This window comes from Camelus ferus, chromosome 6 (genome assembly GCF_009834535.1).
Source record: "Camelus ferus isolate YT-003-E chromosome 6, BCGSAC_Cfer_1.0, whole genome shotgun sequence".
NCBI lineage: Eukaryota > Metazoa > Chordata > Mammalia > Artiodactyla > Camelidae > Camelus > Camelus ferus.
Genome location: NC_045701.1, coordinates 9,707,313 through 9,732,994, shown reverse-complemented (window position 1 = coordinate 9,732,994; position 25,682 = coordinate 9,707,313). Strand labels below are relative to the sequence as shown.

Sequence of the window (25,682 nt, the reverse complement as noted above, 5' to 3'; positions counted from 1 at the left end):
CACACAGAACTGACCACAGTGTGTTGTCATCCCGACTGAGAGCCATGGGAGCAACAGAAAGAGGTGGGGTGGCTAAACTGGGAAGGGGCTGTGGGTTTGGAACAATGTTGGCAGGGCTAGTGAACTAGAATTTTTTTTAATGATCTACAAAGCCACCAAGCATACATGAGAAGTTTCAGATTTCTTGAATCTAGGCAGAAAGGTTGTATTTCAGGTGTTCAGAGGCTTGGACCACTGCTCTTTCCACTACACAACACCCACCTAGCCTTCGCCTCCTCTACCCTATTTTACAAATCACAGAGTCAAAATGGCTTATTATGTCTAGAAAACAAACTCTGATTGTCAGTTGATAAGCAGTCTTTCCCAATGTTAAACTATTTTCTCCTTAGAAGGAAGGGTCAAGATTTTTCTCCTTGAAAGCCACTTAGCTTCAAAGGCCTCTTTCTTGGTGTTCTGTCAAAAGTGACAATACAAGAGACAGCACCGAAGGGCAGCACGCCAGGATGTCAGGAGATCTGTGGTTGACTTACAATCAGCATCTGCAAAGATAATATTGGGACTTTTCCCTCCAAGTTCCAGGGTTACTCGCTTCAAATTACTTCTTCCAGCTGCTTCTTGGATAAGCTTTCCAACCTGTAAGAAAGGAAATGGAGGGAGGTTTTGTACACCTTGCAGTTGAGACCGTTGGTGGCCAGAGACAGCTGTGGGCAGCAGTGTGGCCAGCTTTGGGACACAGCAGTCACGGAGCCTGCAGGGCAAAGCCGCCCACTGGACAACACAGGAACAACCCCTGAGGTCAACTTGTGTGGACAAGATGTAAGTCAGCTGCGATGCAGTTTAAAGTCTGTGCTGAAGTGAGTGGGAAGACTGATTTAGTTTCATGATGGAAGGAGCAAAAAAAGGGGGTTAAACAAGGAATCTTAATCACTGAAAGATTTCTCTAAAGACAACTGGCAAGCAAAATGTAACTAGAGATTTTCTACCACTGCACTGTGGCTTTCAGCTTTAGACTCTGGCCTCTAGAAAAAAAGCCAAATGGCTCCCCTTGAAAGACATGATATGTATAGAACAAACCCTTCACATGTCTCCAAAAATGCCAGGTATGGCTTTAATCACATGGTCCAAATATATACACTGATGTTATACCTTTGCCTCTGCCTCGGGCTATAGTGAAAGGATTCCAGAAAGCTGAGGATCTGTCTTTGTTTGTGCAATGCCCGTTTATCTAGAATCCAAACAAATAACAGGCTAAGTGTGAGGAAAGCATTTCCCACTGTGCAGACTCACACTGCCAGTAAAACTGAAAGTGTCAAGATGGCACCACCTAGAGCCCCTACTCAAGGAAGAATGCGTCGCCTCAGTGACTAGGGCTGCTGTCAGCTCCTTCAGAGTCACCTCAGCTGAAAAGAGCATCCATGCCCAAGGGGTGACCCTCCCACATCCACTGCCTGATGGTGGCACAGGTATAAAGGCCCTGCCCTTTCAGAACACGCGGCAGCTCTGAGGGACCATGTCTGCTCCACCATGCCTATGGGTGTGGCTGAGGCCATCAGGCCTGCGTGGCAGCTCAACTTCCCCCTGTGTGCACCCCCTTCAGCAGGGGACCCCTGATAAATAACCTGCCTGGCAAACTCCATCTCAGCGACGCCTCCCGGAGACCCTGACCTGTGGCAGGGTGCTGCTCTGCTGCGGGCAGAGGCCCCTCCAGGGAAAGTGCTGAGCCCCCATGCAGCCCCCACAGGCAGCCTGCCCTTGTTGAGATGAACAATGCTACTTGTGCCCGGAATCCTACTGAAAATAAAGTATTTTAAAAGCCGTGGGAAAAGAAATGCTACATACGCTTTGGACTCCTCTGGCTCCAGGCTGAGACCCTCGGGCAGGACTAACTCCTCAAGCCGGTAGAGCAGTGGTCAACAGAAAAGGCTCTGGAGCCTGAATGTTTTACTGATTATATCACTTAGTGACTGTTTGACCTTGGGAAAATTTTTATCTTCTCTGAACCTCTGTTCCCTCCTCTGTAAATGGAGCTAAAAGCAGTACCTACAACAGAATTTAGCTGTCCTGAGAACGAAGTGATTTGATAGCTGGCCCCCAGAACCCAGGCTGCACGCAGCGTGAGCCACGTGCAGGGGGAGAAGCCAGGGCCCCTCTTCTTCCAGGTCCTGCGTGGAGAAACGGAGCCGGCTGTAAGCTGGTTGTACTAGACCTTCCAAAGCAGGTCTCCTCCCATGACTCTCAAATTGTCTATGCACATCAATTACTTCAGGAAATCACTGGGGAAACTGTCTGACTTGCCACCAGTCTCCAATATTACTCATTAGCTGGATTAAAGGCTTTTATGTTTTTATTATTACTCTACCTCACAGCAAAAACTTTTAGGAAATACACTCTCATTCTGAGGAAATCTAACCTTGGGGAAAATATAGTGATGTCTCTGAAAGAGGTCAAATTAGAGTCTCTTAGATGCACAACACTGTTTCCACCAACGGGTTAAGAAGCACCAGCACCCGCCCATGGCCAGAGCGCCTTCCCTTACTCTCCAGCTTGAGTCTCTTCCACCTCCAGGTCAAGCCCCTAGGAAGATGGGCTAATAAAGGGCTGGTTCTCAGGCAAACCTGCTCTCTCTCCTTCAAGAAAATAGTATGCATACACAAAGGAAAGGAGAATCTGGCCCTTCATCCAGCAAGAGAAGAGTGGTCAGGTGAGGTTACGATGGAAGCCCGAGACCCCAGCAAGACGGAAGCCGCACGAGGGCAGCTGGGCAGCGGCACCGGGGCATCCCCGGGAGGCTGTGCGACTGCCCGTCCTTCCGAGCAGTTTTAGTGTGCTTTGCTCTCCCTGCCCTGAGGAATCCATGTTAACTGATGGGGACTCATCTTAAAGTCCAGGAAGATAAACAGACAAGTGCTTTCTCAAGGAAGACAATCACTGGAAGTCATGAACATTATTATTACATTTATTAAAAAACTGGCTTATTGTGTCATTCTGTATCAGACATTTACATGTATTTATGCATTTAAGCCTCTCAAAACCCCTACAAGGTATCATTTGAAAGAACAGCAATCCAAGAGTTAAAGTCAGTGGATGCTACCATGTCACCTGACTGGTTACTGGCAGAGCCTGCTGGACCCCGTGCAGGCAGACTCCAGGGCCTGAGTACAGGTCACTCCCTCCCCTCCCCTTAACCTCCTCCCAGCACTCTGCCTTCGTTTATATATTTACTGAGCACCCAGTGTGTGCCACATACCATCCAAACTCTAGCCTTGAACTCCAAGTTCATTTAAAAGTGAGCAAAAACAACATTTTTTAAGCACAAATAATGGCCACAATTCATCAGTTACAAAACTTATGCTCTGCCTTCAGATTGACATTTGAAAAACAAGCAAAAGCAATGAGAAATTATGGATTTTACACATAGTAAGACACTGAATAAATGTTTGGAGTTGGTAGAGAGACTGCTGGCCCGCTGGCATTACATTTCTGTTAGCCCTACTCCCTGACTTTCATCAAAGTGCTCTGTGGGCTGGTATCTGCTGCACTAGGAATGTTGTCCAATGATTAGTATTTTCATGGCTACAGTAACCATACAAAAATCTTGCTCAGTCTACGGTCATAAGAGAATAATACCTCAGAATAATTTTTCCTGCATCAATGCTTTGCCAGCCTTTCCTTAGAAACCAAATTTGTGCTAAACACTGCAAGGCAAGTCTCAGATGAATAATGCTTTTCCTTTTCATCTTTGGAAGAAAGCCAAGTTGCAGCCGAGCCTCACAAAAGAACTGGCTGTTAGGTTACAGGAGAACCACTTCTATCTGAATCTGCCTCAGGACAGGATACCCTGAAAACCCCCAGTTTTTCACCAATTCCCCTTCATTCAACACGTATTCCCAGTTCTCCTCCTATGTGCCAGGTGCAAAGCTGGCCACAGTTCCTTACCAACAACGAATTCACAGATAAGAGGATTCCCATGTATACCTAACAGGTGTTCAGTAAGTGCAGAAAATCCTGGGCCTGATTCACTATTAGATCTGAACAGTGAAGTGATGGTTGTGCAGCACCTTCTGGGTTATTTCCTAGAGTCAGGATCCTCTACGCTTTACCCAGAAAGGTGAGCTGGGATGCAGCAACCTTCACTAATTACGGGATTGGGCATCATACACCTCCCCTATCATGACACTCTCAGTTTCCAGGTCAGACTCTCTCTGGAGAATACACTACTACTCATGAACTCTCCCTGCAAGTGGAATGAGGGTAAGTGACCCTGAAGGGAGGCACTCCTCGCTGTCATTACCATGAGGAGGAAATAGACAAGAGGAAGAACAGACGCCACTCCAAAGCAGGGGATTCTCCACAGGAAAGAGGAATGTTCAAAAACAAGAAGCTCACATGAGAGCTGACTCTTACAAAATATGACAGGTCCTGTGCAAACCAACCTAAAATATTACTTGCTCAAATCACATGCAAAGGTTTCCAAAGTTAAAAATCTATGAGGCAGGAAAGTCTCGGAAAGAACAAAACACAGACATCAAAGGCCTGGGATGAACTGGCCATCTAAGACAGAAAAGCAGTAAGCAGGACTCCACAGGGACGTGTGTGTGCTGCACCAGGCACATTTACACACGGCCAGAAGGCGGGAGCACACAGTGAGATGAGTAGGGCTGCCAGGACGCACAGGTCTCCTGAGTGGTTAAAGCCAAGTCAACAGGGATGGGCTTCATAACACTAAAGCCCTACTCTGATAAACAGGCAACCTGTGAGATGAAACACAGAAATATGCAGTTTGAGAAACTGCATCCTGTATGTGAATACATATTAAATAGAATTAAGAAAGGCATAGAGACCAAATTTTGAGTTCATCATTATCTGTTTTTTTCCCAAAATCAGGAAAGCTTTCACAATATACTCTTATTACACATCCTGTCCTATCTCTGACAACCTAGTTAACTATAACCATAACCAGGTTCATGGACTACAATTTAGCCCATAGGAGTGAGAAGACCTAGTTACTACAAGCTCTGGCTTGGCTCCTAACTTTGATTTGGGGAAGCCACTTAACCTCTGTGGGACTCAGTTTCTTCATCTGATGAAGAAGATGCACGCCAAGCCATCTGCCCCTTAGTACTCCACTTAGCTGGAGGAGTTAAAAAAGACTCAGGGCCCTGGGATCCCTGCTCGCTCTGAGAGTCCATCCACAATTCTTCTGGATGTTTCTTGTCTTACTGAGCAGAACTAGCTTTTCAGAGGCACCACAGCTGCACTGAATGGTGGAAAAACCTGATCGTTTTAGTTTCCCACAGCTCATTACGGAAGAGTAAGTGATGGCGCTCCTATCATGTGCCGTCTTAACTTGATGCTCCCTGCAGTCTCTCAGCTGTATCCGTGCACCCCAAACAGGCAAGGGCGGGGAACCGCGGGCTCGCCCACACATAATGGAACTGGGCTAATTCTCAGCAGGAATGCTGGCACAGATCAACTCTGACTCCCATCCTCATTCTGCCTAGTCTTCAAGATTGATATCAGGAGTATCCCTGGAAGAGCCACAATGCACCAGAATCGTGCTCTCAGCACTGCGGCAGGGTAGGAAATGCAATTTGGAGCTTCGAATGGAAAATAATTTGTTTCACAGGACAAAAAGACTGTGGAAGGCTTTCTATGCCCTCTTTATCCAAGGCTTTTGCTCCCTGAATCAAGTTTCTAAAGTTGGGTAAAATTTTTCTTTTTATTCATTAATTACCCATATGTCTAGGACGGGCTTCTTCTCAGAGATACTTCTTTTTCTTGTTTAGTTAATTACACATATTAGGGTGGATTTCTTCTCACAGATATGCCACCTTTTTTTTAAAATGGAAAAATCTCTAGGAGAGAGTTCAATAAACTGGTTGAAGATGCCTGCTTTCTGCAATATATTTTCATTTCTTAAAACCCAAAGAGATTGATTCTATGCTTCTTCCCTCTTCTCCTTTATAGATTTTTATTCTGCTACTGGTTCTGACTATGACAGAAATAGAAATGCTTCAAATATGTATAATTGGGTATTTCTTGTCTTTCTGAAATATCCAGAAATAACAGACAAAATCAATCTGTTCAGTTGCACCAGAAAGTTAACCAGACCAAGGCATGTAAGTAGTTAACCTAAGTGGTGGCAGCCAATTTCAAAACTTTATTCTGAAATTCAGGTGAAAACCAGTGCTGCCGCTAACTGCGTTTCCAGCCCCTCTTCTTACATTCGCACCGCCACACACTCATCCCTTTAGCACATGAAACCACCTGCCCTTCCTGGAATATCACTGTGCCTTTATATTGGCTATTTCCTCTGCCTGAAATGCCTTTCCTCTCCCTGCCTACTCATTTTTCCCGCTCTACCTCTGCCTTAGTCTCTGAGAAGCTAGCTTTGTGGATCCACCCTCCCTACAGGCTTTGGTGTTCCCCCTTCTCTGATCCCACATAACTCATCCTGTTCTTGTTTAATAGCTGTCTTCCTTACTAGACTGACTGACTAGACTGACTAGTCCCCCTTACAGAGGGACTCCTGTATACATACACACACACACACACTCTCACACACACAGATTTTCAGCAACATTTGATGAGTTAATGGGCCAGAACAGTGACAGCTGCTCTTGAGATCTCTGGAAATCAGAGAATATTAAGTCTTTCATGAAACAGAGGTGAGAGATTGGAACACAGAAGCCTATGTCCAAGGCTTTGTTTGCCACAACTAGCAGTATGATCTTGAACCTTCCTCTTCTTACTTATCTTTGGCTGAAATTTCTACATGTTTAATGAAGGGAATGGCTTCATGGTTCTAACACTGACTGCATGTCGAAGTTCCCAGAGCACTTAAAAACTTTTTCTATGCCTGGGCTCTACCTCCAGAGATTCTGATCATCTTCGTCTGGAGTGGAGCCCACAGGCATGGGTGTCTTAACATGCTGCCAGGGTAAAAAACCATGGGATTAAAGAACCTTTAGAGGGCATTTCTCTCACACTGTCACTAACCTTTCATTGTTGGCTCTGCTTTCCAATTGTTTATTATCATTTTTTGGGCACCTTCTATGCCACTTGTTCTCACAAACATTATTTCATCCTCATGACAATCCAGTGAGGCAAGAATTATTTCGGAGTTGAAAAAAAAATATGACTCAGGTCAAGAAATGACTTGCTGACAGGCACCCACTGAGCGGCAGAGCCAGGGCTGGACTCAGATTGCTCACACCAAGCCCAGGGCTCTCTTCACTCCACTACGGGTGCTCTCTGTGGTTCCTGCTTCTCTTTTCCAGATGTTTTCCTGGGATTAGATGCCCTCTGCTATGAGCAGAATTCTGCTGGCTAAACACACTATCCACAACTAACGTGCATTCTAGATCAACTGTCCTGTACACTTAGCCTCCTTCTGTTACATAAAGCCTCTTAAGACCTGTTCAAACTCAGTCTGAACTCTGAGGAGAGAAATCTACTGCAGACTAAATCAAGGAGTCTCAGGTAGCAGGCAGAAGCTACAGCATGTTCTTTCTTTTGCTTCAGTATTCAAGTTTTTATTTAAGTACTAGAGAGGAAAAGGAAGAAAGTTAGTAATTTACAACCTGCATATCCAAAGGTTTTGACACAACAAACTGGTATTTTTGATTCAAATGCTGGGATAGTTCACTAATGGACTCATATAACCTGAGAAAGAGTCTCATAAGCTGTTTTTAAAGAATAACTAAAACTGTAGCAGGCCACTTCCCACCCCCGCTACAAAGAGGGGTGAGGCTACCCAGAGGGGAGAGCTGACCAGATTCATTACTCAAGCAGCAGAGAGGTTGTCTGTATCATATAAGATGACATTCATCTCACGTAGGAAATGAAAGGAGAACCCCGGCTGCGTAAATTAGAATCAGTGATAATACAGCTGTTAGCTACAAACATTTGTTTGGCACGAATCAATCTGGACTCTCCTGTAGTTTGCTTTGATGGTCTCTCTCCTATCCTGTTGACTGATGATGAAATCATGGTTTGTTCATCTAACTGAATAAAGAAAACATCATACCAAGCAAAACGCAAACTGTTTTCCTGAACTTTATTGAGGTTGTTTATTGACTCTGTGTTTATAAGAGCCCTTTTATATTCACTTATTAAATATTTACACTTATTACTTATGTATTTAGCTGCATAAGGAGAAATTAATCCTATCTTTAATCTGAGTAACTCTGTTTGCTTTTTAAAGGCCTTTTGCTGAAGTAAAATGGAAAAAGGCCACTTCAAATAAGCTTCTTGTTGCTGCTGCTCCAGACATTTTGTGATGCACCAACAGGTCCCCCTTCTAGGGTAATCGTAACAGAAGCCACAGTCAAATCCATATTCAAGTGACATGTACCCTCTGGCAGACTCTCTACAATTTCCCAAGTAGCCTACAAATCTAACAGAGGGTAGATGGATAAAGACGTAAAAAACTACAGCTGTAAAGGGGTCTCGGGATTTACGTGGTCACTAGACTTGCTGTGACAGTTCTCTACCTGCCACCATTAATGTGATCATAACAAGCTGACTTTCGTATTCTAGTCAAATGCTTCTTCCTCAGGATCCTCCATTACCTGTCAATGATATCATTCCAGAGAAGAAACTAGAAGATCCTCCAGAGACCACAGGATTGGTTTCCCTCTAAGTGCAGGGAGGGGGAGGGCTAGAGGGAAAGATGGGAGAGGGATTACAAAGAGGCAGTAGGAAACGTCTGAGGGTGATGACCATGTGCACTGCGTGAACTGTGGTGATGGTTTCACAGGTGAATAAATTTGTCAAGACTTACCAAATTGTACACTTCAAATATGTGAAATTTACTGTATATTAGTTATACTTCAACAAAGCTGTTTAATAAAGATATATTAAGCAAAAAATTATTTTATTAGAGTAATTATGCCATACAACTCTTTGTTGTCCTCTGTGGACTGTTGATGGGGAAACGATACTGAATTGACATGACTATTTAGATGATGACTTAATAGTTTTAATTAAAGTCAAATGCATTAGAATAAATTAATTAAACTTAAAATAAATAAAGACTGAAAGGGAAAGAGAACAAGTGAAGAGGGAAAAAAGTAAAGGAAACCAAAAAGTGGTGAAAATAAAGAATAGATTAGAGACCAATAAAAGAAATTATTGCAAGTAAAAGGATGGCAATATTTGAGATTATGAATCTGAATAAGAAAAAAAAAAGCATCATACTCATAGAAGCTGACCAGTTCTCATTTATCTGTACAGATGGTGGAACAAAATCACTGTGCTAAGAACTCACCAGGTAGATAAGGAAGGGTGATCATTTTTGGCAGAAGAAACAGCATGTGCAAAGTCAGAACAGTGAAAGGCGTGTCCCATTGGGGGGTTGCAAGAGCAGCCTGGTAAGGCTAGAGAGCATGGAAGGTGCAGGGGTCAGGTCAACCTGTTACCTAAGGAGTTTAAATATCCAGGTAGAGATGTCCACTCTACACTTACAAATGCAGCAAGTATGGAGCTCAAAAGAGAGGTTCATAGCTATAAATGTGCTATTTCAGGGAAATATCCTAAATGGAATTTCTAGATGAAATACTACATTGACTGACTCATTTGATTATTTTCACGTTGGTAAATAATTTAACAGACCAATTAGGTAACTACAGGCAATAAATGTTTTAAACTGATGGCCTTATATGGAAGGAGGAGAGCTCGAGTGAGAAATGGTTAATTTCCATGTTCAGAAACCAATAATTATGACTGAAATAAAACTTGGATCTTCTCTTAGGAATATTGCTTTTATGGAGATAAGGGCTAAATCAACCAAAATTCCTTAAGAAGAAAATCTTATCAGCTAAGCCTAGAAGGTGAAGTTTTCTACAAATCCATCAGCTGATTCCTCTAGCTCCTGTGAGCAACCTACGCAGAGGGGCCCACAATAATCCTGGGGCATAATGTCGCCGCACTGGAGCTTTGCCAAACCTACAAAATCCCCTGGGGAACAGGCGTGGAGCACAGGAGAAACAGAAGACAAGGAGGATTAAGTTTGTGAAGAACTCAGGTCATTTTACCAAGAATCAGTTCCATGTTCTGTAGGACAGGTGAACCCAAGTTCCTTCATTCATAAAATAAGGAGTGACTTAAGGGCATCTTTCCCAGTACCTGGAACACAGGAGAGACTCAAAATGCTTCTTGGATGAACAAGGAATCTTAGTTCTAAGATTATCAAAGTCATCTTTCTTTTGCCCATTACTGCCCTTCTGTGATCTCTGATGGCTCCAGTGTGGGAGCAACAGGGATGAGGGAAAATGTCATTAATTACAAACAGACAGAAAAGGGGCATAGGAATAGCTATGCTTCTTGTTTATGAAGTATAGCTTATGGAAATAAGTCTTAGCAATTTACCGTGACACTGTATGAGTTACAGCTTCTTTCTGAGGAATATAATCAGAGAAGAACTCTTCTCACATGGAAACTAGATCTCCTGCCTTCAGTCAGCTGTTTTCCCAGATCGCCAAAACTGTACAGTTTTGTAGTATGCATGCACTTTTAGAAATATTTGCAAATGTCTAATAAAATACTCGCATTTTTTGTTTGTTTGTTTTGTTGTTGAATAACTGACGTGTACAGGGGTGGCTATGGACCAAACACTTGCTCTGCTAAACAAACTGTGAACTCATTTTTTTCTCTTCCGGTACTTAGGATGGACACTATCGCTGGAATGAAACTACAGACATGGCAGACCATGTAGCAGCACCTGTCAGCTCACACAAATGCTTTATTTTAGCACCGAGTAACAAACTCACAACTGTAGATTTTTCTTCAAATGGGCCTGGGAACATGTTCTAGTGTTATGACCCAGCAATTCAAATTATGTGTAAACTAGTGATTTGTGAATGTTAATGAACATAAATAAGAATCACTAGGAAAATTAATTAAAATAAGAATTCCTGGAGCCCAGTTGCAACTGTTCTAATTTAGAAGATCTTGGGTGGTGCTCAGGAATCTGCATTTAAACAAGTCACTCCTGTCCCCCCTGCTCCACCTCCTCCGTTACTGGAGGAAAGGCAGAAGTACTACTGAAAACACTCCTAACTACGTGACGCTGGCAAACAATGGTAACTACGTTATACTATGCTGCAAAGACATTTCTCCCTACACCAGAGTTCTATTCTGGCAAACTTTGGTTGAAAGAGTGGCCACTGATCTAGCCTATGCAGAATCATAAGTGAGTTCCTTAACAGGTACCAAGAGACTTCTTACAGCACTACTCCCTAAATGGAGTACACTACTCCACTTAAAAAAAAAAAAATTCAAAATCAATTTATTTGAGCAAGCACCCAGGCAATCTTCCAAAAAATTAAAATAGAACAGCAAAAACAAACCAAAAAAAACATTTATTAGAAGACAAAACATTTTGTAAAATATTTATAAAAATCATAGAACAAACAAAAGGAAAGTAAAACTTCCAGAAAAAAGCAGGAATTCATTTTTGACAGATAACATTCTTTGCAAATGGATTCAACTAGAATCAATCAGATGCAACTAATATTTACTGAATTTTTACAGTGGCAGGCAAAAGGACTAGAACTTTCAAATACACTGTCTTGATTAATCCACAAATAAACACGTAAGGAGTGCTTCGTAACACCTCTTAATAGATGAAGAAATGAGAGATCAGAAGGACAAAATAATTTGCCAAAGATCTCACTGCACGAGAGCTGGGATTTGATCCAAGGTCGCTTGAATCCAGCCCTCCTCTATAATACACCACATTTTCCTGAGCATATATTGTTATATAAATCTTCATTTTAAAATAAATAGAAAACAATGACATCTAATATTTACCGACAGCTTACTAAGAGCCAGGCCCTGTGTTAAACCCTTTAAATATCCTAAATTATTTCATCCTCATAATCCATGAATTAGGTACAATCATCTATCTGCAGACAGGAATCTGAGGTGGGAAAGGTCAAATATTAACATGTACCATGAACAAATCCACACCATCATTGTAGAGATTTAAATTATGTCTACTTTTCTGATATGGATCTGATATATTTAATCTCGATTGCCTTTAGTATGATTTGAAGATTATGTTTGGAATTTCTTATTGAAAAAGTGATATTTTCCTCTAATTATTTTAGAGGCAAAGTGTGGTGTTGTGACGAAGCATTCTTTCAAGCTTTCATTTTAGCAAAGCCATGAGGAGTACTTTATTTTTCTTTAAGAGACTCTAAATAAAGGATTGAAAGAAAGAAACTCAAGCTGAACTACATCAAAGCTCTAAACTCCCTTAACGAATGTAAAATTCCATAAGGAGGTCTTTGCTGATCATTAGATTGATCAGATTGATTATTAACCCTTCAGCTCAGTTATTACCTTTGCTTTTCATAAATCACTGGTTAGTTTTGTAGGTGGAAATTAACTTAGCCTGACACAGGTGAGAGTAATATAATCTGAGAATTAGAAAGATAATTTATGGAAAGTGGCTATGGGGAAAAACCTAATATTTTACTTAACTTTTACACACTTCTGTGCCCCATAAATATAAAAATACTTCCACTGAAACACTGGAAGTATGTTTAGCGGCCACTGAGCATCTGGGGCCCAGCACTGGCTCACTCTACTAAGTGTTCGGAGCACAAGGAAACCAGACACACACTAACTCCTCAACAAGCCCATCTGCCGTGATTTAGACTCTAAGGGCTGTTTTTTACCCCCCTATTTCTATCAGGCTTTTCACTTCTAGAAGAGATTTTTAGGGATACACAATGAATTAGTACAAAATCTGCAGCTCCGTAATATAAATGCCTGTTAAAAGCAGAGCCGCCTAACATGCAAAAAACAAAAATAGCATTAGTTATTGAGAGACAACAGTGGAACTTAACGTCCCATTTTACATTCTGCAAAACATGTGTCGAGCTTTTTGAAAGTGCTGGTCCTTAATATCGGGCACAGCAAATGATTCTGAGAATTGAATTATACCAGTATTTGTTGATTATCTGCCAATATCAAGCAACATGTTACTCACAAAGGTCTCCACAGCAGGAGTTCCTTTCCTCCAAGTCCTTTTTGTACTTTTGTTCCCATACCATACCACTATAATCTCATTTTCTCCAAAGAGAAAAGGAAGATAGACTTACATTTTCCTCATTTGTGAATATTAACAACTGTGGAATTAAGACGTAGAATTATCTTTTTCTTACATAGTGTTATCTTTGAGTGAAGTAGCCTTTCATTTCAATTTAAATATCTCAAACTAATGATGTTTCTCCCTAATGCACAGATAGACACATTTGAAAACCATGTTGAGCAAAAGAATTTTAGGTCTAGCCTTGATCTCAGAAAGCATCTTCAAACTCAGGAAATTTTAAGTAAAATGGTACAGAATTATTCTTTTCTTCCTCCATGCTCCCATACACACCACAATACATTAGATACATTTTCAAAGACTATCACTGGGTTAGACAGAATTGCACAATTTCTCTAAGGTCTAACAGAGTACTTGACATTTAGCAAGTGCTCAATAAATGCTTCCAGAGTGGACAAGATAGCTTAGGTTTAAAATTTTAAGTCCTGTGCCAGAAAGTATCTGATGAAAGCCATATAATATATCAAACAAGATTTAAAGAGGCAATTAAAAAGTAAGTCTTAGAAAAAAAGGAAATAAACTGAGTTAGAATAGTGTCTATGACCTTTCAGAATCAGACACTTTTGACCATGCTTTGAACAAAATATGTTCCACTGAGACTACCCTTCCTACGTACCCCCTCTGATATGGCATTCCTGATTTTAATGGTTCCCTCCTCTTATGATACCATGTCTGGCCCCTTAGCCAGCGAGGCAGCATAGCACTGTGATCTGAAGTATAAGCTCTGGATAGGATTCTCAGACCCACAGCTTACTAGCACATGGCCATGGGCAAGTAATTTATCCTCTTCTAGTCACACTTTGCTCATCTATGTCTCCCAGAGCTGCTGGAAAGATGTAGTGAGATGATACATGCAAAGCACTCAGCAGGTACCTGGACATCGTAAGTGCTCAATCGAAGTTGGCTATTAATATCTATAATTTTAAGTCATCAATACTTCTTAAAAATCATCTATTTAAACAGCTTTATTGAAATATAATTCACATACCATAAAATCTACCTTTTGAAACGTACAACTCAATTTTAGGACATTCAGACAGTTGTGCAATCATCACAATGATCACTACCATTGAATTCCTGAATATTTCATCACCCCCAAAGAAACTCTACATCCATTAGTAGTCATTCTCCCTTCCTTCCAGCCCCTGGAAACCAATAACCTACTTTCGGTTTATACATTTGCCTATTCTTGACATTTCATACAAATAGGATCACACAATATGTGGCTTTTTGTGACTGGCTTCTTTCATTTAGCATGTTTTTGAGGTTCACCCATGTCATAGCATGTATTGGTACTTCCTTCTTTTTGTGACTGAATAATATTCCATTTTATGGATATGGATATACTACATTTTGTTTATCAACTCATCATTTTATGGACATTTGGACTGTTTCCACTTTTCAAAAATTAGGAATAACATTTCTGTATGTTTCTATATTGTTTTAGATTTTGTCAAATGCTTTTTTCTGTGTCTATGGAAATGACTGTGTGGTTTTGTCCTTTATTCTATCAATATGGAATATTACATTGACAGATTTTTTGGATATTAAACCAATCTTGCATTCCTGGATAAATTCCACTTGGTCCTGGTATAAAATCCTTTAAGTCACTGATTCCTGTTTGCTAGTATTTTATTGAGGATTCTTGTGTCCATATTCATAAAGGACATTGGTGTTTAGCTTTCATATGATGCCTTTGTCTGAAAGGTCTTCTACACTCTGGTCTCAATTTTTTAACTGAGAATTATTTTCAATGGTTTGATCTGCAGAATATTACTTTCTAGTCCATCTGCCCGCCAGCCTTTCTCCCTAACCCCTTCCTAATCCCTAATCTACTCCGCTAAGACTTTCTGTATTCTCCAGCCTCTAGCTGCTGACTAATGCTCCTACTTCTCAATTTACTCCACTTATCCATATCCTACAAGACCTATATCAAACCCTTTTTCCTCTTAAAGCTTGACAGACTATCCAACCCACAGAGCTCTCAGCTTTTTCAGGATGCTAATGACATATTACAAACTAACATCTGCTTATTGCCTACAACTTACAAACTCATTTTTCATTTGATTCTCACAACCCTGAGAAATGTGTGCCAATGTATTAAGCCAATTTTGTACAGAATTAAGTGGTCCATAATTATACAGCTAAAAGTAAAAGATATTGAACCCTAAGCTATTGGTGGCATTTTAAAGAAAGAAAGTGCTCCATTGATACAAAACCTTCTAGCTCTGAGATTAAGCTTTTATTTCTCAAATTTAGTCTCTCCTCCTTTGTGTACATAACAAATATTTATAATGCATGCTGACTATACATCAGATGCCTACTTTGGGTAGTGAGAAGAATCACTAAAGGGTAGGCTACAAAGAGAATGCAACCCCTACAAATCTACATACATGATCAGAAACTGTTACCTAAAATTAAAGCTAAAAAATCAACACTAAGCTGATAAGCAAATTACCTTATCCAAAGAGATTAGAAATTAGTGATTTATGGGATTAAAGTACTTCTAAAATATTATATACCAAACAACCAGGACTTTCTAAATCCAAACATCATTAGGGTTGTATTCTTAAGACTCTAGTTACATCAACAGAAGTATATAAATTTGTAATCTCATTGAATATAACATATCCAATTTGAGGCAATAATAAACTATGAGAATAGGTAAGTGCCTGAAACCTACCTTTATCAAAGGCAATTTAGAATGCCAATGGCCACTATGGGGAACTTCTGAAATCCCCAAACTTACATTTCTTAAAACTGAACTGGACATAGCTCTAAAATTTTACAAACTGAATAGAACACTTAATTTTTATTGGTGTTTTGAGGTTTCCAAACATTATCAGGAGCCTAAAATTGCCTCTCTGCAAAATAAGATTTTAAGATTAATTGACACAAACAATCAAAGAACAATAAAATAGGAGGAGTGGCCACGATGGCAGAGTGTGAAGACCTGAACTCACCTCCTCCCGTGGGCACCCCAAAATTACAACTATTTACAGAGTAACTATCAGTGAAAATGACCTGAAGACTAGCAGAAAAGATCTTCTACAACTAAAGATATAAAGAAGGAATCACAATGAGATGGATAGGAGAGGCGGAGATGCAATATAGTCAGTATTCATACTCTTGGATAGGTGACTCACAAACAGAGGATCATTAAATTGCAGAGATGCTCCCTGAGAAGCCGGAAGTCTGAGCCCCATATCAGGCTTCCCAGCCCAGCGGCTCTGCACCACGAAGACACGCTCCTAGAACATTTAGCTTTGAAGGCAGCAGGGCTTACTTTCAGGATACCCAGAGAACTGTGGGGAACAGAGACTCCACTCTCAAAGGGCAGATACAACACATGTTCTGGGACCTGATACAGAAGTAGTAATTTGAAAGAAGCCTGGGTCATACCCACCTACTGATCTTAGAGAACCTCCTTGAGAGGCAGGAGGCAGTTGGGACTCACCCTAGGGACACAGATACTGGTAGCAGCCATTTTGGTGAGTGCATTCTAACATAAGGACACTGCTGCTGGCAAATGCCACTTTGTAATTCTTGCTCTAGCTTATTAGCGCCAAGACCTGGCCCTGCCCACTAGCCAGTCGGCACCAGTCCTGGAACACCCCAGGTCAAGCAGCTAGTGGAACAGGGACACAGTCCCGCCCACTAGCAGGGCTGCTGCCAAAGAACATCCTGAACTCCCAGTTGCTCTTGGACTGGCCCTGCCCAGTCACCAGCCCCAGGAACCCCAGGTCCTGCAGCCAGAGACCCCAGGACCTGGCTCTACCCACCAGTGGGCTGGCACTAGCCCTGACCCAGCCTCACTTGCCAGTGGGTGGGCATCACCCTGAGATCCCCTGGGCCCCAGTCCTGTCCAGCACTGGTCAGGACCCAGACCACCTACCAGCAGGCCAACACTAGCTCCAAGACTCCTTGCCCTGCAGCTAGCCACCCCAGGATGCAGTTCCAGCCACCAGAGGGCCAACACTAGCCCCAAGACCCCTGTAGCTCTGTAACTAGGTGCTTTGTGACCCATCCCTGCCCGCCAATGGGTCAGCACCAGGACCAGGACTCCCAGACCCTATGCAGCCACCTGTGCCAGGACCTGACCCTGTCCACCAGAAGAGAGCAGCCTCCATACAGGTCAGCACCTAGCAATCAAGTGGGCTGGGGACAGCCATGTCTACAAGTAGGTCCACAGTAGTCAGCCTGCCACAGTGGAAGGGCCCACAAAGCACACATAGAGGGCCCCTAGTAGAGACAGCTCTGGTGAACAAAGGAGAGTGTGCTGCTGGGTCCCATAGGACGTCTCCTACATAAGGCCACTTCTCTAAGACCAGGAAACATAACCAATATCCCAAATACATAAAGTAAAAACAGGAAATTAGGCAAAATGAGGTGACAAAGGTACATGTTCCAAACGAAAGAAAAAGATAAAATGTCAGAAGAACTAAGTGAACTGGAGGTAAGCAATCTACCCAACAAAGAATTCAAAGTAATAATCATAAAGATGCTAAGAGAACTTGAGAGACGAGCAGATGAACACAATGAGAATTTTAACAGTTACAAATATAAAGAAGATACAAACAGAGCTGAAGAATATGACAACTAAAATTAAAAAATACACAGGAAGGCATCAATAGTACATTGGATGATACAGAGGAACAGATCAGTGAACTAGAAAACAGAGTAGGGGGAGTCACTCAAGCTGAACAAAAAAAAGAAGAAAGGATTTTTTAAAATAAGGACAGTTTAAGAAACCTCTGAGACAACATCAAGCATACTAATGTTCACATCATAGGAGTCCCAGAAGAAGAGAGAGAGCAAAAGAGGCAGAGAACATATTTGAAGACATAATAGCTGAAAACTTCCCTAACCTGGGAAAGGGAACAGATACCCAGGTCCAGGAATCACACAGAGTCCCAAATGATATCAGCCCAAAGAGGAACACACCAAGGCACACTGTAATTAAAATGGCAAAAATTAAATATAAAGACAATATTAAAAACAGCAAAGGAAAAGCAACTAGTGACATACAAGAGAACTCCCATAAGACTATGAACTGACTTTTTAGCAGAAATTCTGCAGGCCAGAAGGGAGTGACACAATATATTTAAAATGATGAAAAGAAAAAACCTACAACCAAGAATACTCTCCCCAGCAAGACTACCTTTCAGATTTGAATGAGAGATTATGAGTTTTACAGACAAGCAAAAGCTAAAAGAGTTCACTGTCATGAAAAACCTCAAAAGAAATGTTGAAGAAACTTCTCTAAGCAGAAAAGAAAATGCTACAACTAGAAATATGAAAATCACAAAAGGGAAAATCTCATGGGTAAAGGCAAATATACAATAGAGAGAGTAACCTAAATCACCCACTTATAAAGCTAGTAGGAAGGTTAAAAGATAAACGTAGTAAATCATCTATATCCACAACAAGCAGTTACGGGTTCCACAAAATAAACTTATCAGCCTGGTTTCTCTGACTTACATCTGCTAGTTCATATGCTTGCTGGCAGAGGGTAGGCTCAGCATTGGATGAAAACTGCTAACTGGGAAAATTCTGAAAGATCTCTAGAATTAAAGCTGGGGGACCAGCTTACTAACCTGTATGATCAGGCTTGGGCTATTGCTAGGCCACTTCATTGGGCTTTTCCAAAGCGTGTTGATCAGAACAAAATTCAAGCCTGCATACAAAAATCTGATGAACCTGTTCATAATTATTATAATCAACTTCAGATTCTTAAGGAAAATTCTGGTCTTCCTTCAAATGTGGATTCCACTTGGGGAGTTTTTTATTTTATGTTTATTTATGGGTTGAACTGGGACCTTCCTCTTCTAGTACAAAGGACCGGGGTAGAATGGGAAACTATGCCCACTCCAGATTTAGTTACTCTGGCAAACCAGCCTTCTCGCACTCTAGAGGAGTCACATAAAAGGATAGTGACTAAAATTCTCAATCTTCAACTCCAGCGAATGAAGGCCCCTCAATGAAACCAAAACCCTCTTAGTTTCTGCTATGTTTGCAAAAAGCCAGGATATTGGAAAAAAGATAGCTACAAATTCAAGCACTTTGGGGGCCTTCAGTCCTTTAACTAGTCCTTTAACATCATCCTTCCAATTTCCAATCAAGTGGCTCTGAGGAACTATGGGGGTTCTTCCCAATCCAACCTCTTAATCATCTTAGAGAAGTATTTTTCCAGATTGGGGATGAATCTTCTCCAGCCCTAACTGGTATCAGAGCCACATTTCTGGTGTTCAACTCCACTACTATAAAGCAGCCCCTGCCTCAGAGTGCTAAAACATTTCAAACAGTGGGGATCTGTAATGAACCTTGAGAGGTTCCTGTCTCTGAACTTATTTCCTTTTGTTTAGACCCTTTGCAAGACACACACCCCTTTCTCCTTAGTTCCTCTGCCCCTGTTCATTTTTAGCTGAGACTTCTTAAGAGAAGCATCATGCCAGAATTTCTTTCTCCCAAAAGAGGGGAAAAATTCAAGAAACTGACAGTAGTCATCAAAGCAGCCAAATAGGTGAATTAAACGACACTTGACATACATCTTTTGTTGGCTTCTTCTCTGATGGTACTAGAGCTGATTCTGGAAATGGAAACACTGATCATTTGTTCCTTTTGAATCATCTGCCACCTCCTCATAGGCAAAATGTCCAACTGATGTTGGCAAAATTCCCAGTGCACCTGCCATCAAGTTTCAAATAGATCCCTTAAAACCTCTCCCCAGAATTAATCAGTATCCTGCAAGTAAAGAAGCCCTTCAAGGCACAAAGCCCATAATAAAAGATTACAAGGTTCAAGGCCTCATTATCCCTTGTAGTAGGCCCTGCAATACTCCTATTTTTACTGGTGAGAAAACCAAGGGCCAAGGGTGGAGGTCTGTCCAGGGCCTCTGAGCAATAAACAACATTATTATCCCTCAACACCCCACGTTCCTAAACTTCATATGCTACTAACATCCATTCCCACCGGAAGTAAATTATTTACTGTAACCAACAACAGCCAAACCTCTGTCATGGTCCAAAGGGATATTTCCCCAAATGATAACTGAAAAACTGGTTGAAGAAGCCCAACACAACTGACATCAGAGGAGGAAAACCAAGATTGGAGATTCAACAACTGTTGGTTTGATAAAAAGAGAAAGCTCTGGTTTGGACCAAATAACAACTCAGTCCTAGACTAGACTCTAAAATCCCCACTCCTCAGCACCGCACAAGCATTAAGCCATTGGTCTACTGACAGAATGACAGCATTCATGACTCAGTACTGGGGGGAACATTCAGAAGGCTGCAAGCAGTGCCTCCCTCACTTAGCCCACCTGTCTGAAGTACAACCCAGGAAGCCTGCTTGTACTGCTTCCAGGCATTTCAAACTGCCTAATGACCATTCAAGGTCTGGCAAATGGATTTCATATAACTTCCTCCGACACATGAATAAAAATATAATTTAGTCCTGGTCTATATGTTTTCACACTGGACTGAAGCCATCTCTTGCATACAGGCTACTGCCTCTTCTATGGCTAAAGTCCCTTTGAAAAAGATTATCCCTACCAGGAGAGACCAATGTAGAACATGGTGCTTTCACTGAATTCATGAAATAAGATCAGAGTTTAGAAAGGCTGAGGGGACTAAAATGTAAAGGACTTAGTATCAAGAGGGAGAAAAACCAGTCCAGAAATCTGGTGGGGGTCCTACTGAGTCTTTGGCTGATGGCCAGTTGGATATACATATGGTGAGACTTCACAAGCCTGGATGAAGAACAAAGACTAGGTAATCTGTATGCTGAACAGTCCCCAGAGCTCATACAGGGCTGGGGACATGAGCGTTCTGACCAGCCAGAATGGAAACACCTACTTGAACACTAAGAACATTCAGTAGAAACTCCAGAAGGATCCCAATTTAATAATCTTAGTTTAGTAGCTTAGTAAAAGATAAATGAGTCCTTAACAAAGCTTAAAATTAAGTGTCGAAAGGGTCAAGTTGTACTGCAACTGACTTAACCACCTGCAGAAAAAAAAGCCCAGCACTCTTTAAAGAAACAAAATCACGTGTTCAATAATGTAATGGTCATAATGTTCAGAGTCCTTTCAAAAATTAATAGACATGGAAAAAGCAAGTATGTATATATATATACACACACACATATTTGAAAAATAATGGACAAAGTTTTCCAAATTTGATGAAAACATACTATAAACTCACAGATCCAAGAATTTCCAATGAACTTCAAATGGAAAAACAACAACAAAAAACTACACAGAAGCACATCATAATCAAATTGTTGAAAACCAGTAAAAAGAAATATTTTTAAAGGAGCCAGAGAAAAAAAAAACATTATGTTCAATAAAACAAAGGTAAGAATGATTGCTAACTTCTTATCAGAAACAGTGCAAGTCAAAAAAAACCAGAATATCTTTAAAGTGTTGAAAGTAAAAGAAAACTAAGTAAAATCTGTTGAATCAGAATTTTATATTCAGAAGAAAAGTCAATAAAAAGAAAACAAAGACACTTTCAGACATATAGAAATTGAGAGAATTTGTCACAAACAGACCTGCACTATAAGAAATGTTAAAGATCTTTATACAGAAGGAAAATTATATCAGAAAGAAACCGACTCAAAGAACAGGACAGTCAAAAATGGCAAATATGTGAGGAAAAAATAATTGTTTTCTCATTTTAAAAAACTTTCAGGAAGGTAGTTGAATTTTTAAAACAAAATGCATAGAAATGTACTATGTATATAACATACATAATAGTGAATTATAAAACAACAACACACAAAGGATGGGATGAGAAATACAATTCTGATGTACAATTGTTACATTTTATATGAAGAAATGCAATACTTTTAAATGGTAAGCTGTGATTAAGATATACACTGTAATTACTAAAGCAAGCACTTAAAAATAATCCAAATAAATAATCCAAAATAAAAGACAAAATGGAGTACCCAATTCATCCAAAATAAGGCAGAAAAAGAGGGAAAAAGGAACAAAAAACAGATGGGAGAAGTAGAAAACAAAAATCAAGATGGGAGATTCAAACCAACCATATTAATAATTTATTAAATACTGAACAAACTGCCCACAACCCTGACCGAAAAAAAAAAAGGCACGAGAATACATATTATATTATTCCACTTGTCTGAACTAATAGAATAAGAAAAATTAATAAAAAGGATCAGTGATTGCCTGGGGCCGACAGTTTTAGAGGCATGAGAAATCTTTTCAGGATACAGAAATACTCTATATCTTGATTTGGATAACGGTTACATGAGTGTATACATTTGGTACTTAAATGAGTGCATTTTATTGTATGTAAATTATACTTCAATAAAGTTTTTTAAAAGTTGAAAAAAAATTTTTAAGTGGGCAGGCTGGACAAAGCATTTATGGTCTTACTGATTCATTTTTGTCTGGCCTGAAAAATTAGGTTGTCCTTTCAATATAACTTTCCAATACACAATATTGTGGCTTAAAAAAAAAAAAGCGCTCTGTTTTTAAACTAAGATATCCTTTGAAGAAAAAGTTAAACCCCTGGAAATTAATTTATCAAGAAAAGTCTAAGACCTAAATGATGACATCAGGGACGAACATTATAAGACAAATAAATTAACAGATTTATATCATGTTTCTAGAGAAGTCAATCCTGCAGAGAATGCAGTTACCCCCAATTTAATATAGACAGGTAATGTAACGCCAATCAAAATGCCAATGAGAGTTTTGAGGAGGAAGGCAAGGTACTTAGGAAATCAATTTAAAATTTTATCTGAAAGAATGGGCAAGAATAGCCAAAGGGTTTTGGAAAAAAACAGTAAGAGGGTATCTTGCCTACCATATTACAACACATCTTTTAAAATCCAATAATTAAAGCAATCTGGTACTAGTGAAAAAACTGACGAGTGATGTCACCAAGTTGGCAACTTTGCTCCCCTTCACAAGAACAACTATTAAAGAATAAGACATCAGTGAGAGAATCCTAGAACACAAGGATAAGCCTAAACCACCATCCGTACCACGGAAACCCAGAAAGATGCCATTAGAAGGGTTAAGAAAAGTGACCACATTGTCCTTCCCCAAGGCCAGTGCAGCACCACGTGAAGAGATTTCTCCTGAGTCTCTGGTTCCTCCAGTGGGAAAAGAGAATCCAGCATTATGGGTTGATTTGTGGGAGCCCCTACTCTGATCTGGCACCATGGGAATAGCAGGGGAATCTGCAGGGCTCAACCACTGGGAATTTGACTACGACAGAGAAGTGGGTAGGGGCTTGCAATACACAGATCTTGGCAGACCGATCATACCTGCAGTCCCCAAGCAGTAATCCCAATCAGTGGTTTTGCTCATCTGCAGAACCAAACTGGGCACATGCTGACCAGAGAACACAGAGGGGTGCAGATCTGCCTGGTTCAGCTCCTCAAAGACTTTTGCCAGCCCTTGAGCCCGGTTTCCGCATGCCCAGACAAGGAGCTGAATCATGGCACCATCCATTTTAGGGCATCCTCCGACCCCATCTGACTAGAAAGGCTGATAACAACTCCTGCAAGCCGTGTGGCCCAGTACTGTCTGAGCCCAGAGCTGGGCAGGCAGAGCTGACTGCCCCTGGAGCAAAGCCAGTACAGGACATGGAGTGCTCCCATTCTATGCACAAGCAGGGGGATTACTTCATAGTTAAGTCTGAGGGCAGCTCCCAGCCCCTACCAACTGAAGAGGCTGTCTGGGAAACAGAACAGTCTAGAGTGTCCCCCTACTCCTACCCAGGCAAAGGCCCCCACACCCACCCTACTGGGGAGTGTGTCTTCTGGCATCCCATCTGACCAGAAGGGCTGGTGACAACTCCTTAAAGCTGTGTGTCCCAGCAGCACTCAAGATGAGAGGTGGGCAGGCAGAGCTGATAGTTTTCAGGGTAAAACCAGTGGCCCTGTTCAGTCAAGGAACTTGGGGTGCAGGTTGGCTTGAGTTATGACAACAAACAAAGAGCTTTACTGGCTTTCGAGTTGCTTTTCCAGCTGTGCTTTGGCAGAAAATCCAGTTTGCAGCCTCATGCATTGCTGAACACAGACTTTAGCCTGTCGACCGGGGAATCTAACCAGAGCACATGGGAAGCTGCACGGTCCATTCAACAGCCCTACCTGTGCTTGAACAGAGAACACAGCCTGTGACTTCCCCCTTCTATAGAGACAAATCGGTGGCCTCATCTGACCAGGGAATTCAGTGCACACTCTGGACTAATTTGGTTGCCCAAAGAATGAGCTGCACAGGCCCTGGGGGCCTGTCCTGCTGTCCTAATTCATATCTGCATCTACTATGAAGACAATACCCAGTCCTAACCATCTAGGAAGCCAGACCAGAGAGTCCAGGCAACTGCAGAGCCCAGTCTACAGCCTCACTTACGCAGGGAACCAAGCTAACAGTAGCACACCCCCTATCTCCATTCTCAGAGCTCAGATAGTTGCCTCACCCCAAAAATAAACCATAATAGCAGGCCATGTCTGCCTAAGGACATTACCAGCAGACACACCCAGAAACCCAAACTGAGCAGACTGGTAAAGAACTGTCTCTGCCAAAGCAAACAGAATGTCTGGAAGAGGAGCCCAATTAATCAGATGCCCAGATACCAATGTAAGGAACCAACAATCATGAAAAATCATGTAAATATTACACCAACAAAGAAAACTAATAAACCTCCAATACTTGACTCTTAAAAAAAATGGGTATCTATGAACTGCCAAAGAATTCAGAATAATCCTAAGTAAGTTTAGTGAACTAAAAGAAAATACAAATAACAAAATTAAGAAAACAATGCACGAACAAAGCAAGAGGTTTGCAAGGGTGCAAGGAGACAGCAATTGTAAAAAAAATAAACAGAAATCTTAGAGTTGAAAAATATAACAACTGAATTGAAGAATTCAATACAGTTTTGAAAGCAGACTCATCCATGCAGGAGAAAGAATCAGCAATATGGAGGATAGGACACTGGAAAACACCCAATCAAGAGGAAAAAAAAGAAAAGAAAAAGAGTGAAGAAAGTCTATAGGAATTATGGGACACAGTGAAAAGAAACAATGTTTGCATTATGGAAATTTAAGAAGAAGAGAAAGAGAAAGGAAGTGAAAGTATATTTAAAGCAACAACAGCTAAAAACTTCCCAAACATGAGGAGAAAAACAGATAACCAGATTCACGAGGCCCAAAGGTTACCAAATAATATGAAACCAAATAGAGCTATACTGAGACATATTATAATTAAATGACCAAAAGTAAAAGACAAAAAAAAAAAAAGGATCTTAAGAGTAGCAAGAAAAAGAAAAAAATTACATACAAGGGAACCCTCATAAGACTACTTAAGGATTTTTCAACAGAAACTTTTCAGGCCAGGAGTGAATGGGACAATGTATTCAAAATAATGAAAGAAAACAATTCTCTCTATACTCAGTGAAGCTGTCCTTAAGAAACCGCAAGAAAAATCCTGTAGTAAATATACAAAATAACATGATAAAGGAGTCAAAGCAGACTGGTTTCAAAAGACATCAAAACACAATAAAAGATATTAGGATAAGAAACA

At 40.9% G+C, this 25,682-nt stretch overlaps 1 protein-coding gene across 3 annotated transcripts in view; it reads right to left on the bottom strand.

Moving 5' to 3' along the window:
* ALDH1A2 (aldehyde dehydrogenase 1 family member A2) overlaps positions 1–25,682 on the bottom strand; it is a 112,314-nt gene that overhangs the window by 12,906 nt on the left and 73,726 nt on the right. For all 3 annotated transcript variants that reach the window (XM_032481094.1, XM_032481093.1, XM_032481095.1), the window contains one exon: positions 531–633. In XM_032481094.1, the coding sequence (XP_032336985.1) occupies positions 531–633 (103 nt within the window). The remainder of the gene's footprint in view (positions 1–530; positions 634–25,682) is intronic.